This window comes from Ictalurus punctatus, chromosome 14 (genome assembly GCF_001660625.3).
Source record: "Ictalurus punctatus breed USDA103 chromosome 14, Coco_2.0, whole genome shotgun sequence".
Classification (NCBI taxonomy): Eukaryota; Metazoa; Chordata; class Actinopteri; order Siluriformes; family Ictaluridae; genus Ictalurus; species Ictalurus punctatus.
The window spans coordinates 22304903-22323607 of record NC_030429.2 but is presented as its reverse complement, the minus strand read 5'-3'; the positions used below and the strand labels follow the sequence as shown (position 1 = coordinate 22323607).

Genomic DNA, 18705 nt, shown 5'->3' with positions numbered 1-18705 from the left:
CTGCTGTGTATCTGCACCGTTAGATCACTGGCCGCCGAAAAGAGTCACGTTTTTTTTCCTGGAGTCGGGAACGCGCACTGAAGAGTGTCGGGGGCGCGCACGGCACGCGACGAGTCGCTCCGTCCTGCCGCAACGTTGCTGAGTGTGTGCGCGCGCGTTTTTTTTATTTTTCCTGTGTAACAATCCCATATCTAATCCCAAAAATCCCGTTAACACAACTGTCTGCAGGAGACAGTACAGCACGAAGCCCCTTCAACATGAACAGATTATTATTATTATTATTAATATTATTATTATTATTATGATGTTGCTGCTGCTGCTGATGATGATGAGATATTAGTTGCAATAAGGGCGCATCCATCAAGCGGGGATGGTGTGAGGAATAGCGGATGCCGATCTGATCGCACTGGACGCCTCCTCAGGCCCTGAATAGCCATGAAACATGAAATAACGGAAAGTGTGAGAGAAGGATGTTCATTACAGCTTATAACCGGTCACTGGAGCTGTATGACATGACCGTGTGTGACCATGGCAACCCTTCTAACAGAAAGGCTACAGGGAATCCCACTCGCCACATAACGGGAAACGATTCTCCTCCCAGAGACAACACACACACACACACACAGACACACACACACACACACACACCACTCATAATGCATGATTACTCCTCCAGATTAACGCACTCACATTAAAACTGCATCGCATCCCAAACCGTTCAGCATTCTGACCTCATAAGCACGGCAATAAATAATTTAACGTCATCATACCGGAGGTGTTGTGCGTCCCGTTATGTCTTTAAACCGGTCAATCACGTCTTCTTCACTCCTGCCGACGCGTTCCGACACCCCGACTCAAGCCGACCGTCGTCAACTAGTGTCTGTAACCCTAAAGGGAAAATAAAACAAACCCCAGACAAGAACAAAACGGAGAAGGGAGGACAGGAGGAGAAGCTGAGGCGGAGGAGAGGTGAGAGCTAGAAGGAATGCGGTGTCGGGATGACAAGAAGAGAAGAGAAGAATGGAGAGATCTGCGCCTCCTTGTGCCAGACCCTGTTATTGCAGCACGACCTGAAAGGGGCGGGGCGATGAGCACGGCGTCACCATGACGACATAGCCTGCTCCGCACTCTGTGACCTTGAGGTAAAAATAACTAGAGCGCATGGACTCGAGGGCTCCATCCCAATCTGCGTGCTCGCTCACTAAATAGTGCGCACTAAGGCTAAGGATAGGTCCTGGTGTTTAGAGCGCAATCTGGGATTACCTCACAGCACATTTATTTCATAAAACATTCATACTGAAGCATACAAACACAGACTGTTCAACAAACATAGCACACTCCTGGTCAAAAGTATGCGGACACCCGAATCTCACGCGTCACGACTGCTCGTCGGACTGATTTAGTCCCCCTTTGCTGTTTAATAAGCTCAACTCTTCTGGGAAGGCTTTTCGCTAGATTTTTGGGGCATGGCGTTTGGGATGTGTGTTCATACAACTACAAGAGTGTTAGTGAGGACGCCTGGGGTTCCAGTTTATTCCAAAAGTGCTCGGTGGGGTAGAGGTCAGGGCTCTGTGCAGGAGTTCTTCTACTCCAACCTTGGAAAGCCATGTCTTCATGGATCTTGCTTTGCTCATAGGGGCAGGGAACAGGTTTTGGGATCCACGCCTTAGTTCCAGTGAAGGAAAACTGTAATGCTACAGCTCCCTGGAAGCTGCATATAAAACATACTGGCTATGCAAGAGATTCTGAAAAACATCCTACACAATTGTGTGCTTCGAACATTTTGTGCAGCAGTTTCCAATCATGTGTGGGTACAGGTTTCCGTTCCCGTCAAGCAGGGGCCACGCCTTTTTAATTCGTTGTCTTGGCTTTCACTAGGCTATCAGGCGTGGCTTCCACTTGGCTGGAATGAAAACCTGCACCCACACTGGTGCTGTCTGGATAAGATTGGACGTCCCTGATTTTAGGAAACACATGGGTGTGATCGTCAGGTGTCCACAAACTTTTGGCCATATCATGTAGTTTGGGCATGGTTCCAATCAGTGATCAGAAACGAAACACATTGGCAACAGGAAGGGTTCAGTGCACTTGTCTGGTTCCAGTTGAAGTTAGTGAGGCTTCAGGAGACAGAGAGGCGAAGTGGAAGAAGTTTGTTCAGCGGATGTGTGTGAGGAGCTGATTCAGCCCAACAACAGCTTAGGCATAGCAACGATCTCACAGTGGAAAACCTGACAGCTGCGACACTGCAGAGAAATGTGTGTGTGTGTGTGTGTGTGCGTGTTACATTAAATAATAGGCTCTTTAAAATATTAAATGTACAGTGTACAAATGGCCAGCACCATCAGTGTGATTTGTGAATATTGGCACCTGGGAGAGGTCTCCATACTGTCCTTTTGTGTGTGTGTGTGTGTGTCAGCTTAATTGAGACTGAGTAGAGGTTCCCGGGTCTGTCTCTAGGCCAACTCTCTTCAGGGACTCGGTGTACTTCATTTTCCCCAGATTCACTATATCCTGTACTTCATCAGCAAGGTCCCGCCTCCCGCTCTCGATTAGAGCCTCGATCAGCCGTGGGACCGCTCCTGCTCCCGCCTTCTGCTGCTCTCTCGCCCAATGGAAGAGCATCTCCAACACCATGGCTCCTAGGTTATCTCTGGAAAAAGACACACCAAGATCAGTGTTTTCTCAGTCATATGGGTATTTGCGTGATTCGTGTGTGCTGGATTTGCCATTAGTATGTAATTAATGTGTGTGAGACCTATCTAGGTGGGATCTAGATGTCTAGGCTCAGTAACAGCCGGTATCCCTGCGTCACTTCAAATCAGAAGACGTATATGACCTGATGGTTTTTATAATATTTACATTCTGGACAGTGTTTGTGTACAGCAGATCAATAGGTGAACAATAGGTTAGTCTTAACATGCTTGTTCTAATACTGCACTACTGTTTCTATAGTAACGGCTCATACACAGAGACTTGAACACGCCACATTATCTAAAGGTCACTAATAAACTATTTAACAGGCAGATTTTTAAAAGTGTTGTTTAACAAAGTAAAACCTATAGTCATCGATGTGGTGGGGTTTCGTCTTAGGAGACTTATTGAACATTTATGGAAATAGTCTGGGTTGTCAGCGCTTTGTCACAGTGCTTCTCTTTCAGCTTATCAGCACAGCAACGTCTTCAGGAGATTTACTGTTTCTCAGGAAAATGACAAGCTGTGGTTTTGTTTTGTTTATTTGAGAGAGAGAGAGAAGAGGAGAGAAGATGAGAGAAGATGAGAGAAGAGGAGAGGAGAGGAGAGAAGATGAGAGAAGAGGAGAGAAGATGAGAGAAGAGGAGAGAAGAGGAGAGAAGAGAGAGGGAGGGAAGAGAAGAGGGCGGCTGGTGAGGATATGACTGTTTATTTATCACATTAGTGAGAAAAGGAACTGACTTGTCTCTCGGACATTCCACAGCAGTACATTTAACTGTAACGCGGTGAAATGTGTGACCTTTTCTACGTTAATAATTAAACAGTGTAACTATTGGAGAATTGCTGTTGTATAACACACTCCATACCACGCTATTACGCAAAACAAATGAATTTTTTTAGGGAGGGGGTCGTAAGCGTAATGCTCTTGAAGAAATCCTATAGCCAAACACTCGACACACTGGATAAAGATTCTGGAGAGAGAGATACAAAAAACAGGCCATGCCCTGAGCTCCTCAGTATGTGTGTGTGTGTGTGTGTGTGTGTGTACAGTACAATCCCCTGCAGTGTCCCAGATGGCCCACTGATGACTGACACAGAAGAGATTAAACAATAATACTCATGCCGTACTACTGCCTACTTAGTTTTTGTCTTTTGTCATCTACTTACAGCTATGACTGATCGGATAGAACACACATTAAGCCTACACATGTACACAGAAAATGCGTTATACATATATATATGAATGCGTTAACGTTTAGATGTGTTCCCTTTAAAGTCTACATTCTTAATCTTATGGCTCTATTCACAGAAATATGTCTGATCAATATTCAGTATATCTATGCAGCACGAACAGCCACCGAGGCGTGATTAACAGCGCCATCGGGTGGCAGGAGGCTCTCTCGGCGCTCTCTGCGGCGTTCCCTTCCCTGCGATGCACACCTGTGTTTGAACTGGATGCGATCCAGCTCGTTATAGCTGATGCCCAGGTTGATGCCGATGCTGCGCCAGTCCTGGCTGATGCGAAATGAGATGGACAGAAGGTTGGTCTCTGTGAGGTATCCGCTCTCAGGATCGCCGAGGTTTAGCGGAGGGTACTGCCGCTCTGCGTACACACTGCCCTCCTGGTCAGCACCCTGTGTGTGTGCGTGTGTGTGAGAAAATGAAGATATGCTAATTGTAGTGAATTTGAGCAGAGAAAAGCAAGTTCCACTTGGGTTCCTCTGTCTAGCGATGAAGCTCTATCCTGATTATTTCTGATCAATAGGACAAAAAAATGATAAATTTGGCTTTTCTGTTTATTTGTTTTTAAGCAGCAATCAGCATTACACTGTCTACCATCATGTATGCGTTCACTCTTACAGGAAGTCTAAGTGGGAGCGTAGCCATCCACTGGCTGTCGTGGCCTTTCCTTTTCCGAGCCACTTCCTCTGGAAGGTCACTGGGTACGTCGCCTCTGTAGAACGATACCTGAGAAAACACACACACACTTGGTTAACTTAATAAAAAAAAAAAAAAAAACGTTTGTGCATTTTCTTGGATCTTCATGTACACAAAACTAAAGCATTTATGAACTGATTTATTAACTAAACATACTGGTCTAGTCTGAAATCTCAGCTATGTCCAGTAAACAACAACGTAGGACTAGAAATCCAGGTGCAGTCCAGACCGCTGGTGCTCACCTGTCCTCGGACGGTTCCCTCTTGTTGGTGTGTCGGGCACACGTGCACCTCTTTGATGTTCTTCAGGTGAGAATAGAAGGTGAAGGCCAGTCTGCCCTCTCTGCAGTCCGGTCGATCTGACAGGACAGAACCGCATCGATGTCCGTGTTTTATAAACGTTACGCGGAACACGGGCGTTAATTAACTTGGGTATCTGACCCTAACGAACAGAGGCCGTCAAAGATAACTCCACTCTTTGTAGGACCACTATGGTTTCGTTTAATGCTATTAGATGCTTCAACCAGTAAGATGGAAATACAAACATCATGACAGGCACTAGGAAACTCAACCAACACCGTTCAGCGGTTAAGACGTTGGGCTAAAAAGAAGAATCTTTTGGTGTATTTTTGAGTGATAACATGTAGTAATGTACTCCAATGTTAACTAAAATGAGAAAAGCATAAATTTTGGCAAGTTATAGATAATAGTGATAACAATACCAATCTGCAGCACCATCAATTAGTTTGTGTGTGTGTGTGTGTGTTTGTTTGTGCAATTTGATCTACGGCACAACTGGCTTATAAACTATTCATACACATGATACCCAAACCCAAGAACCAATATGATCTTCTAAGCAATTACAAACACAGTCATATAAGCATTCTCCTAACAGTCTGGTTTAACGCCTATACCTTAGTGTGTATGTGGAGTGCAGTGAGTGTGTGTGTGTGTGGGCACACCAGAGGTGATGTCAATGCCTCTCTCAAACCCAGCAAAGAACTGCTCTCCTTCCAACAGGTTACACACATCTGAAGGCTGAGGACCATCATACTGCTCTGACAGAGATGCGAACCTACTGTCGATCTGCACACACACACACAATGTGTCATTTACTCAAAAAAAAAACAAAAAAAAAAACACAACACAATATAACTACGGCTGTCACAATTGATATATTTTTTCTATATCACGAGTTAAATGTTCTTCCTCCTTCCTCACAAGCTGGACAATCGAGAATTTATTCACATCACCATAGCAACCGCAGCAAAAAATAAACTGTGATTTGTCACACAAGAGGCTACTGAGATATGACCAAATAACATGTTGTAGTTTTACAGCCTTAGAAAGAACAAAATATCATAAGCGTGTTAATACACACAGATTATTTTGAGTGTTTGTATACACACACATACACACACACACACACACACACACCTTATCTGAAGGCAGACACTGCAGTAGGACTTGTGTGAAGTCTGCTTTTCTCTGTAGCACCAGAAACTGAACCCTGAACTGCTTTAGTCTGTGGTACACTTTCCTCACCACTCCACTAATGCAGCTGTGAGTGGTGTACCACAGCCAGTACCTAAACATACACACACACACGTTTATAAGTCTTTTCAAACAATTAACAAATGACCAATTTATAGGTCAAACATAGAGCCTAGTCATACATTTCAAAGTTGTGTGACTGTGTTAGGTTACCGTGTACAAAAATAACTAAGAATTAAAGCAGCAGTGTGTAACTTTAGGGGATTTGTAGTTCGACCTCTCTAGTTATCTGAAATGACATATACACTTGGAGTTTTCTTTTCTGAACCACCAGTGCACTTTAAAAAAAAAAAAAAAAAAAACGTTTTAAGTAAATCTACAAGGCAGTTTTCAGAGACCCACAGAGTGACATCACTTTTTTAGCTCCTGACCATTCAGGCTGCAAGTTAGAGGGGCGAGTAGAAAGAAAAAAAAACACACACACACACATGGAAGACAGAGTGCCATTCTTGTTAGTGAGCAACAACAGAAATGTTGTTGAGTTGTGTCAAAAATATTTCACTGCCGAAGCTCTCAGCAATGCTACATGCTTGAATTTCCACCACAAATGTTACATACTGCATCTTTAATCCAGCAAATATATACACAATTTATTATTATTATTATTAAAACCAAAACAGTATATTCCACTGCTGCACTGCGCATGGGTTTCATGACTCACCAGGAGAAGTGTGTGACAGAAAAGATGGCATAGAGATGTGTGATGTATAGAGACACCTGAGCGGTGACATCAGTCCAGGTGTGAGCCACAGGGTCACCGTGCAGCAGGTGCAGCCGAGACATATCCACAGTGAGTCCTAAACACACACACACACACACACACACACAAATGGAAACACACAGACTTTATCCTTACCTGTGAGAGCTGGGTCAATAGAAAAAGACAGAGAAAGAGAAATAGTCTAAGCACCAGTAAGTCCAGGTGGAAGGGGGATCTGCACTTTGATTGGCTGGAGGAAGTGCATGCTGGGAGTTTGGGAGAGGCAGAGGAGGGGGCTTGCACTGGCGTGTGGGTCTCCTGTCAGATCCTGCACCTCAGACTGCGCCACCTGAAGCACCTGGGTATAGCAAAGAATTTATCATTACAATATTTACAGCACATTGAGCTCGAGACATCGACTAGCTCGCTTATGGACCAATACTGTCACTAATACATTCATAAAACATGGGGCTTGCTCTATGTTTGAGAAAGCTTACATCTGTGTAAAATGGGTCACTTTATCTTGCCAAGGATTACAGAAGGTATAACCTGAACGTGCAGGACATGTTTCCCTTCCAGTTTTATTTACCAAGCGCTTGTGTCAGAACCCAGCTCGACACAAACCCAGATGTGGATCTAGTCTGCGAAAAATGACTGACTGTTTGTGTGAGATATAAAGTGTCAGTGCATCTATAAGACCAGGATCGTCGGAAACCATGGGGTGACTTTCACAGACCACATTTCAACAACTGGTCGGTCCTGTAGGTTCCTTCTGTAGAACATCAGACCCTATCTCACCCATCAAGCCACACAGCTACTAGTCCAGGGTTTTGATATCTAAAGACTGGACAATTGCAACGCACTGCTCCCGGGCCTTCCAGCCAGCTCCATCAAACCCCTTCGGATGATTCAGAATGATTCCGCAAGCACATTGCATCCAGTCCAAATGAACCCATGTCACACCCATCGTTCCACCGGCTTCCTGTAGCCACCCGCATCAAATTCAAGGCCTTGATGCTCCCATACTGTACAAGACCTTGTCAGGAACAGCACCTCCATACCTCAACACTCTCCTTCAGGTTTACGTTCCCTCTCACAACCTGCGATTAGAGTAGTCCCTACTCAGCGAGACATGAGGTCCCTTTCCAGATCCTTATTTCTGTATACTAATATGTTGCGATACTGGAGTTTTGAGGCTTGAAATATTTCACTTTATGTGTAATGAATCTAGAATGTATGAAAGTTCCGCATTTTTAATTAAATTACGGGGGAAAAAAAGAATTGAAGATTCACCTGTATGCCCATTCCATATTGCGCAAATCCTGATATTTAACAACAAATATAAGCATACAAGCTTTATAAACGATGCCCCGGGATCATAAACATCTCAGAGTGCAAAATAGTACTGCGTATGTCTATAGTAGACTTATTATACACCTAGATAAATTATTATTGATGTTTACAACAGATCAGTCCTCCGTGTAGGGTTCTGTTTAACCGAGACACACACCTGCAGTGTGACAGTGCGCGCTTGTGTTGTGCAGTTCGCAGGAAAAGTGAGTTTGATCCCAGGGTCATAGCGAGACACCAGCAGCGCCCCCTCTGGCAACACCGAGCAACAGTCTCTGACGGGACGAGAGACGACCACAAACCAGGAGAAGTGCGTGACAGTGCAGCACGCCAGCTGTACACACAAAAACACACCACAAATATCAAAGCGAGTTTTATAAATAAAGCCTACGGTGTAGATTCGAAGATATTTGGTGATCTGTGTTACCCGTGCAGGTCGGCCCTGTGGCCTACAGCTGTGCCTGTGGCTCCCTCTTCTGGTCTGGGTGGGTAGTGTACTCCAGGCGTGACCATCATACCTGCGCACCATCACCTCACCTTTCCGGGTCCTGTGGTAAGGAACACACACCTCTACAGGCTGGGAAAGACAGAAAGAAAAGACCAATTAGAAATAAGCAACTGATATTGTCTTATAAGAGTGAGCAGTAGCTAAGAGAAAAGAATTACAGTCCCCTCCGAAACTATTGGAACGGCAAGGCCAATTCTTGTTCTTTTTTTCCACTGTAGTTTGATACAAAAGACATTTGGGGTTGAATCTGAGAAGAGAGGTTATAATTTCAGCTTTTATTTCTCGGTATTTATACATAGACCTGTTAAACGACGTAGAACACAGCGCGTTTTGTATCAGACCACCCAATTTGTAGGCGAGCAAAAATATCGGAACATGGGACCGACAGGTGTTTCCTGTTACCCAGGTGTGCCCTGTTAGACTGATTGTTTAAACAATAAACCGCTTACAGGAAGATTTTGTCTGCCAATTTACAGAGAAATGCATCCAAATCAATCAGGAGGAACTTCATTATGTAGCAAGACAACGATCCAAAACACACTGCCAACTCAACACAGGACTTTGTTTATCAAGGGGAAATATTTGGAAGGTTTTAGACTGGCTGAGTCAATCACCAGACCTTGAATCAGTTGAGCAGCATTTCACCTCCTGAGGAGGAGACTAGAGGGAGAAACTCCCCGAAACAAACAACAACTGAAAGAAGGTGCAGAAAAATCCTGGAAAAGCATCACAAAAGAAGAACCCAACAGTTTGTTGATGTCAGTGATATGCAACCAAATATTAAGTGTTATTTACTTCAAGACTTATCTGTTCCAATACTTTTGATCACCTAAAAATTGCGTGGTTTGATACAAAAGCTTCCATGTTTTATGTTGTTTAACACGCTGAAATCCTAAACTCTCGTCTCATCTCGGTCGTTTGATCTCGTTTTTGGTGTGTACACCACAAACGAACGAACTGGCCTCGCCGTTCCGATAGTTTCGGACGGGACCGTAGTTGAACACTAATCGTTCTTCCCAACATAAAATAAAAAACCCTTTCGTTTCACCTTGTCGAACGTAACACCGTGCGGAAGCAGTTCCAGAGGACGACTGAGCAGGAAATCATGCTCCTCCAGCCATATCCACTTCCTGTCTGGTTTTCTCTCGGCCCATTTGAACTGTGTAAAGAACTTAACGCAGCCCCGTGGAAACAAGAGCTCTCCTCCGCCAGGAAGAAAGACGTGACATCCAGCAGGAGACACGGAAAACCTGTGAGAGGAGCATTACAATATAGTGTAGTCGTGTCTAGTGTTATAATGATGAGAAGGCTTTATTAAAGGCGGTTGTGTTTTATTTACTTGTGCTGGTTGAAGGCGAGGTGTAACTCTGGTACTGGGGGGTCGGTCTGAGCTGTGAGGGAGACAAGATCATACATAACCCTGCATCAAATCTACCAGCATGTGTTTAATAGAACAGACAAATGCACGTTATATACTGTACTAAAGTGACTAACTGGTGTAACACGTGATGTGTGGTTAGAGTCAAACTTTGCACGACCTGCTGGTGCAGGAGGGAGTGGTGGGGGGGTCGGGGGTCGGCCCAGTGGGTTATTTCGTACGTCCAGTCTAGTTAGCGCAGGGAGGGATTTCACAGACTCTGGGATGCTCCGTAACTCATTACTGTGGATTGCCAGCACCCTCAAAGAGTGTAAAGAACCTAAAGAGGACAAAAAACAGAGAGATTAAGTCAGATAAAATGGTCTTTTGTTCCAAAATAACCGTCATCATCTTCCTGGATGTTTAAATAAAAACTACAACGAGATTTCTCGTAATGCTTTCCGTATTCAGTGACAAAAAGACACTATGTAAGACATATTTTGTGTTCCTGGGTAGCAAGTGAAAATGGATATTATTCCCCACAAACTTTCCATTCGTGACCAGGACATCGGTGTTTTGAAATTGACCTATTTTCATTCGAGAAAATGTCTTTTCGTTCACAAAAAGTCAGTAAAAATTCAACGTGTGTCAAAATGATCGTGTACTTATACTACAGTTATACACACAAAAAAAAAAAAAAGACTGCAAAAGATTTAGAAGCGAGTATTTTTTCAAGATTTACTTTCACGAAGCGGCCCCAAATGTAGTCTCCCGTCATGTTCTCCTTATATTGTCCTCGGTGGACTCAGTGGAAGCACCCGCCTTGCTCCTCCGAGTACGCTCACATGTTCTCCATGAGTTTATCAAGCAGCCCATTGTACCATAGTTCATCATCAGAGTCTCAACCAGCTCCACATACGTTTACAGCTTTGTTATTGCCCAGGAAGCCCCGAGCCATACTAATGAGCTTCTTGTGGAATTCCTTGCGCTCCGGGATCTTCTTTATCCGCAGTCTGACCAAGACACAGGCTTTGACTTTCGGAAAGAAGTCTTGAAGGTACTCGAAACCGACGACAAATTGTTTCACGAGGCCCGATTTGATGCGCGGCGGTGGCGGTGGCACCTTCCAGGGGTCCACCAATGGCTCTCACTTGACACTGTTCTTCCCCACAACGAACCGGGTCCACCCTGGCCAGTCCCACCTTTGGTAGCTCGCCTTGGTGTTTCTAAAAGTAGAACTTTACACCATGCTAGAAAACCAAACAAAACAATAGAAACCATAGTTTCCACTCCAAATACCATTACAAACCATTAACTAACCATTTACATTATTGGTCCTTAATGGTATCCACTTGACATAACATGCCACCAATAGAAGGCAACAAATTACCAGCAGAGGTCCACACGGACCATTAGAGTTTCCATTAAAGCCATTACAAATATTATGAGGTTTTTTATTTATTTTAATTTTATTTTATTTATTTTTTTTGGGGGGGGGGGGTTCCAGAAGGACAGTTACAGTGTGGAGGACAGGAAAGCTTATTAGTTTTGAAATTTACCCGATTTTTTTCTTAGCCCGTTTCCTCAATGAAAATAGGTTCATTTCTAAACACCAACGTCCTGGTCACAAAATCATTTTCTATACTTTTGCCGTGTAAGCAATTAGGAACGTTTCACTGGTCAGAATCTTATATATACTAATACCATATGCAAATCCCTTCTTCGTTCCGTCGTGCCAATTTAAAAGAAACGCTTGAACGAATTCATTTCCATTGGTGTGTATTTTTCTCTCACTTTTTCCACCAAAGCGAACACAAATGGTCTAAAAGTACACCGTACGTGGGCAGAACTGTATATCAGATACCCAAGACTAATGCTAATTTGTCTACTTGTCCCAAAGAAGATCTTGTTCTTCTTCACTAATACCGCCACTAATAACGCCAAAAAAGTCTTTGTTCTTTTATTTATTTATTTATTTATTTGCTGTGGTAATTAGGATCAAAATTAGGAAGTGAGCTTTAAGAGACAACGACGAATCACACCGGGTGCGAGGATCGTCCAAGTAAAAAGATTTGCGAACAGGACATTCAGGCACGTTTCACAAGTGTCCATACAAGGACACAACTTAACTAATTTGTTTCTGGATTATCTGATCAATTCCGAACGATACTGTGTGTCCTAACGGGTTATGTTTTTGTATTTCAAAGCTGATGAAATAAAAAAAAAAAAAAAAAAAAATCACAGTTCTGGGTTCATACTCCACTGTACATCTAGATCCGATTTCCATTTACGCATCGCTCCACTCTCTCCCTCCCTCACCCAGTGTCTCGGGCAGCTCTCGAAGCCTGTTGGACGAGAGCTCCAGCGTGTGTAGGTTTTTCAGCAGGCCTAGCTCATCGGGTAGACTCTCCAGCTGGTTAAAGGACACGTCCAGCTCCTGGAGCGCATGCAGAAGACCAAGCTGTGAAGGTAGAGTCTGTAGTTTATTTCCCAGCACGCTGAGACGGCGCAGGGCCACCAGGCCGCACACTTCTCCAGGCAGGCCGATCAGGAGGTTATGGCAGAGCAGGAGCTCGGAGAGGTGACCGAGAGAGAGCAGGCAGGCCGGGAGAGACGAGAGGCGGTTGAAAGAGAGGTCGAGGTGGACGAGGAGGGAACAACAGGAGAGTGAAGGAGGGAGGGAGGTCAGCAGGCCAGGAAGGGGTTCACCTTGGGCATCATAGAAGCGGTGGCCTGGGAGAGCGAGAACGATTGGGTGTTGAGTTTATGATATAGTTTCCATCTTAGAGTTATGAAGTTACATCACATTACATTATGTTTTAAAATCAGCCATCATTAGTACTTGTATAGCCTTTTAGAAGTAGTCGATCGGACGTGATCATTTGTTTCGTACAGTACCGAATGTTTCGCTTCCACTTTCTCCGTTAAACAATGAAATAAACGTATTATTATTATTATTAAAATGCAGCACTACTACTCCACAAAACTAAACTGGAACCTATCCTAGGCAGCTATACAGGATTACAAATTGAGAAGGTATGTGTGCGTGTACCTCGAATGGCTAACGAGCGCAGTTGAGTAAGATGAGGGAGAACACCGAGAGAACCTTCCAGCGCTCCCTCGTCCTCGGAGCCCAGTCGGACATACTGTACCCGCTTCATCCGCTCTGGAGCGCTCTCCCACAGAGCGGACATCGCCGCGCCCCCATGCTGATACACGTCCAACACCAGCCTCTCGTCCACCAACACTGCATCCAGCTTCAGCGGGGGCGCGAGAGAGGGCTGCGGAGACGAGGAGGACAGAGACAAAGTGGAAAGGAGAGCAGAAGGAGAGGGGCACGGGGACGAAGACGAGCTACAAGAAAGAGACGTGAAGGCGTGGAAAGCGTCTCCGTTTCCGACCGCACGTCCACGAAGAAAGCTTCGAATCGATCCTGATTCCCGCGCCACTTCAGGGTTTCGTTCCGGTTCCGGTTCCAGTTCGTCCACGCCTTCCGTATGCCGTCTCCGTCGTCGATCCGGATCCGACGCTGCTCCGGACTCTCCGAGATCCCGTTCTACAGTCATCACTTCATTTACTCTCACGGCCCTCGTACGATCCCGTCTTTCCTCGTCTCCCGTAGACGGCTGCGTCCTCTCGTCCTCTCTCTCCATCCTCTCGTTTCTTTTTGACTTCGTGTTTGGCTTGCAAAGCAGGAGAGCCGGAGTGTCAATCTGGGAGTGTCAAAAGATAAACGCGACACCTCGTCTCTTTCTCCAGCGCCATGACTGAGATCGAACCACATCACCAGACGGGCCCGTGCTGAGATATCCTAGTCCAGGCAAGCCCATGCCTGTCAAGAGATGGAAGGTGTAAATTGAAAAGACAAAAAAAAAAAAAAGACAGATATAATAACACATTACTCAACTCAGTATACTGGCTTACTGAAAAACATTCAGTAGTACTGGGACATTCAACACCAAAACCAAACAATACAATAGAAACCATGGTTTCCATTACAAATACCATTACAAACCACTAGCTAACCATTAAAACCATTACTGGCATCCACTAGACATAACATGCCACCAATAGGAGGCAACAAATTCCCAGTAGAGACCCACAGGGACCATTAGAGCTTCCATTAAAAACCATTACAGATATTATGAGGTTTTTCTGTTGTTGTTTTTCAGCAGGACAGTTACAGTGTGGAGGACAGGAAAGCTTTTTAGTTTATTTCCGAGCGTAAAATAAACAGCCTGGTGTTTTGAGGTCATTTAAGCACTAGTCTCCTGTCTTGAAAAGGAAAGTTTGTAAGTACACAACGTTAGCCAGCTAGCAACATAAACAGACAAGCTGTCAAAACCCAGACAACGTCGCGGTGGATTTAGGGCTAAAACAACCAAACTTCCGCCGTTTAAAATGTAAACATGTTGTCAGTGAGTGAATGTGTGTGAATGTGTGTGATTATGGTTTAAATAAAATACCACATAGTTAGCTACTTCCTTGTCAAAGCACTTTTCCATACTTTTTCATATGTTCACGCGCCGAACTTCAAGGGCGAGGCGGGACACGAGCTCTTAAAGAGACAGCACCGAATTTCACTTCAGCTCAGTATTTCAGTTCAATTCAATTCTATTTCATTTGATTTGGATATCGCGTTTAAGGATGGACATTGTCTCAAAGCAGCTTTACAGAAATGTATAAACACAGGATAGAGATTTTAAGTGTGTGAATTTATCTCTATTGAGTGAGCCGGTGGTCAAAATTCATTAAGATCTTGAGAGGAACCGGACTCAGAAGGGAACCCGTCCTCATCTGGGTCACAACAGATAGTGTGAAAGTAAAAGAAAGTTCATTATGATGTTTATATGAAGTCTGTTTTGTTGAACTAGTCCACTGTTCACTAAAAGAGACTTTATGTAAGACTGTATGTGGTAAGTGCAGTCCCAAGGCCATCGCTTCAACCGTAGTCCCAGCAACCACAGCGAGAACGTCCATGTGGAATTGAGGTCCAAAACTATTTCATGGTACTTCAAGCGGTACCGTCCTCAGCAATCTCCAGGCTGTAGCCTCCAGTTGATGAGAGCTCCATACAGAGGTAGGGCATCCGGACGGATCGGGCAGGTCCGGAGAGCAGAAAGGGTCAGGATCACTGGCATCTCTATAAAATCAAGTGTGGTTCGACTTCAGCTCAGTTTCTCACTTCAGTCCACACGTTTTCTGAGGGATTCAGATCAGGGATGCGTTATAACCACTCCAATATTCCACTATGTTGACATTAAGCTGTTTTGGAGCTTTACTTTTGGAGGTTTACTCAAGATCACCTGCTGGAAAAGGCATTTGCGATCAAATTTACATCCTGTCTAAGGTTTTGAGGTGTTGATTCAGTATTTCTAGCATAGTGTTTTAATATTGGGCGCACGGTATCTTAGTGGTTAGCACGTTCACCTCACACCTCTCATACCTGTGTGTGTGGAGTTCGCATGTTCTCCCCGTGCTGCGGGGGTTTCCTCCGGGTACTCTGGTTTCCTCCCCCAGTCCAAAGACATGCATGGTAGGCTGATTGGCATGTCCAAAGTGTATGAATGGGTGTGTGAATGTGTATGTGATTGTGCCCTGCGATGGATTGGCACCCTGTCCAGGGTGTACCCAGCCTTGTGCCCCATTCTCCCTGGGATAGGCGCCAGATTCCCCACAACCGAGTAGGATAAGCGGTATAGAAAATAGATGGATGGATGGATATCATTTCCTGCTTGCCTGGACATGTTGTGTTATTGTTGGTCCTGTTTCTTTGCCCCAGCTGTTTTATTTCGGGATTCTCCCTGCCCCTGAGACTAAGAGCATATTTTCCTGCGCACATCTTGTTCATCCCAGGGGAAGAGAATAAAAAGCACAGGATGAGCCTATCACCAGATAAGACTCTGAAGAATTTTATTTTTGAAGCAGGCATGCAATTCACATATTTCATATTATACAATACTGTGCAACAGTCTTAGGCACCCTATTTTTTTTAGTACAAACTTTGTTATAGATTTTTTCATTTTAGGACGTCTACATTATCAAGTCAATACAAAAACATTTTAGATTCCCAAACATTAGTTTTCTAGCACAAAATTAAATTTGACAGAAAAATGTGTGTATGTCGGTAAAGAAAGCAGCGTATTAAGTAATAAGAGATGCTTTTCAGACAGAAAACACAATGAAGGCTGCTGGATATTGCTGCAAAAATAAGAAGCGAGTGCGACAGTCAAAGTCTCCAGAAGAACCGTGTCTGGTTCTGCAAGACGCTCAATAACACTTACTGCTCATTTCCTTATATAACTGCACTAATTCTCCTTTTTTTTTTAAGCAAAAGATCGTCACACCAAATATTGCCTTTGTTTAATTTATTACTGTTTACTGCCCTTTATAGTATTTTTTTAAATGTAGAAACCTTTCATTTCATTATTTTTGAATGCATATTTGCTCTACAGCATTTCTTTGCACGTGTCTAAGACTTTTGCGCAGTATTATATGTGAGAAATTAGTTGGTTTTTTTTCCGAATACAAATAAATAAATAAATAAATAAATAAATAATAAAAGAAATGCCCTCTCCCTATTACTGCCCTGCGATTGACCCTGAAGGTACTTGGTAAAACCTTTTCCAGGAGGCACTATCTGGCACACTGTCCAAGAAGGAGGCCAAAGGAAAACTAATAGTATTTTTGTCACAAATGTTCACAACACATTCCTAGAACAGCACATCTGAGTGTGGAAATGTATAACAGAGTGTACTTTTCCCATTAGCAGGATGCATAAATAGCACAAGTTGACATCCATAAATCCATAGACTAATAACACAGTTGTCAAGACACCAAGCCCAGTTACAGCAGCATTATTTCAAAACATTAAGTGTCTTGACACGTGCAATGAACGAACATGATCCATAATTGTACTTTTTTTTACCTTCTGGGATGATAATAATAGCTCACATAAAACCCATTACGTGATAAATAACAATTAAAAGGACTTCTTAAATTGACCAAGAGGCAGGCAGCAGTTTACCCCTGGGGAGATTTCTTCTAAACACGCAAGAAGCTTTTCCAAATATCTGAGAAAATAAACACTGCTGCTACCATATGTCCCAAGTTAGAAATCTCTTGTGAAAGCATAATTTTGCAACATACTGTATAATGCTAAAAACTGTACCCAGTTTAGAAATGTGACAAGCACCACCTGTGAATTAGGCCAGATGAGTATATTTAAACGGTGCATATTACCCTGTAATTTAAAATCTAAATCATAAACACAGCTCGGCAATGATATTCAAAATGAAGTTATACTTGAGCAATTGTGCTTTGTTACTATACTTGCGTATTAATTGATTAATTGTGTTTATATTTCGCTTGAGCATTATTGAAATTGCATACTTGTATTCTTAATGACATTTCCAAGGAAAAAACCTTACATTTCACTCCTCGCATTTTTAATTAGACCTTCAAATACTAAATCATAAAGGTCTCTTCTAGCATCTGGCCAGGTTGAGGTATGTTTTGCTGGCACTGACTGAGTATATTGGATTAAGTTAGTCTGTTTTCTTTGCTAATGCTAGGTTAGACTAGCGCTGATTAGCTAATAGCTAACATAATATGATACTAATGGTTCTAATGGTACATACTGCAAATGTACAGAGATCGAATGATGCGTGGCGAAGTTGCATTAAAACAAAACTCATGTAACAGTTTTAGATAAGTAAAAAAGTTACTTTTCACATGAAAACTTTACACGAACTTAATTTCCTCAGTTACGAAACATTTCTAAAAGTAGCATCTTTTTTTATTTTTATTTTTTTTAAACCTTCACTTGAGTAACACTTCCAAGCATAATTTTGACACAGTATCTATACTTTCACTTAAGTCAGGACTTTCCAAACTAGGGGTTTTTGGGTCACTTGATTTATAAATGGTGTCGTGAGAGAAACTCATAATCTCCTCTTTTGTTTAATACTTTTATAATATTTTACAAATGACATTTGTATTCATGTACTTGCAAACACATGAGTGTCAACAGTAACTGTTTTTCCTGTTACACTTAGTTTTATGTTTGAATTTCATTAACCTCTCATGTAGCTTTCAAACCCTACCGAAAGGCCTGTTTTGTTTACCAGTCGTCAAGAGTTTTCAACATTAGTAAATACTTTTAAATGTAAGCTCAGAGTTTTCATGACAACAGTCATGACGACAGCGGCTAGTCGTTTAAAAGCGTTTAATATTGCTGTGCGTGAAATCGCTAGACATTTTACAGTTCGACTTGGAAACCTGGCGGGACGTTTCGTCGCTGTTAAATCTTCCAGATGTTCATAAGATACGCAGTGTGAGAACAATAATGCGCACGCATCAGGCCTTAGCACACCACCATATTGTTTCCCTTTAACAGCACTTCCTACTAGACTGGTAAATCAGTGTGAGGTATATTTCTTTGGTAACTTATGTTACACATATGTATGTTACTGACATAATGAAATATTTAAATGTTACAGTACAGTTAATCTAGGATCTCAGAAGCTAGTTAATCTCGGGTCACAGAAAACTCACAATGTCCGTTTGGCCAAAACGTTTGGGAACCCCGGTCTTAAGTATCATTTCT

At 43.1% G+C, this 18705-nt stretch overlaps 2 protein-coding genes across 6 annotated transcripts in view; both read right to left on the bottom strand.

Annotated features, from left to right (window-relative positions):
* The window catches only part of slc25a22a (solute carrier family 25 member 22a), a 30821-nt gene extending 29682 nt beyond the window's left edge, over positions 1 to 1139 (bottom strand). For both annotated transcript variants that reach the window (XM_053685941.1, XM_017484968.3), the window contains exon 1: positions 771 to 1139. The gene's annotated coding sequence lies outside the window, so the exon portion shown is untranslated. The remainder of the gene's footprint in view (positions 1 to 770) is intronic.
* A 120-nt stretch (positions 1140 to 1259) lies between these two features.
* Positions 1260 to 14674, bottom strand: pidd1 (p53-induced death domain protein 1). Of its 4 annotated transcripts, none has more exons than XM_047159923.2 (16): positions 14605 to 14674; positions 13150 to 13929; positions 12417 to 12830; positions 10279 to 10437; positions 10080 to 10131; positions 9789 to 9990; positions 8660 to 8809; positions 8393 to 8566; positions 7093 to 7240; positions 6844 to 6979; positions 6066 to 6216; positions 5591 to 5714; positions 4872 to 4987; positions 4552 to 4659; positions 4132 to 4325; positions 1260 to 2650 (listed from the first exon to the last, which is right to left on the bottom strand). In XM_047159923.2, exons 2-16 carry the CDS (start codon positions 13748 to 13750, stop codon positions 2413 to 2415), a joined length of 2967 nt encoding a protein of 988 aa, XP_047015879.1. In that variant the 5' UTR covers positions 13751 to 13929; positions 14605 to 14674; the 3' UTR covers positions 1260 to 2412. The 4 variants fall into 4 exon arrangements, with proteins under 4 accessions (XP_047015879.1, XP_047015880.1, XP_047015878.1 ...); XM_047159924.2 differs by having other exon boundaries at positions 13150 to 13908; positions 14605 to 14661; XM_047159922.2 differs by having other exon boundaries at positions 14564 to 14659.
* Between the last annotated feature and the right edge of the window lie 4031 nt (positions 14675 to 18705).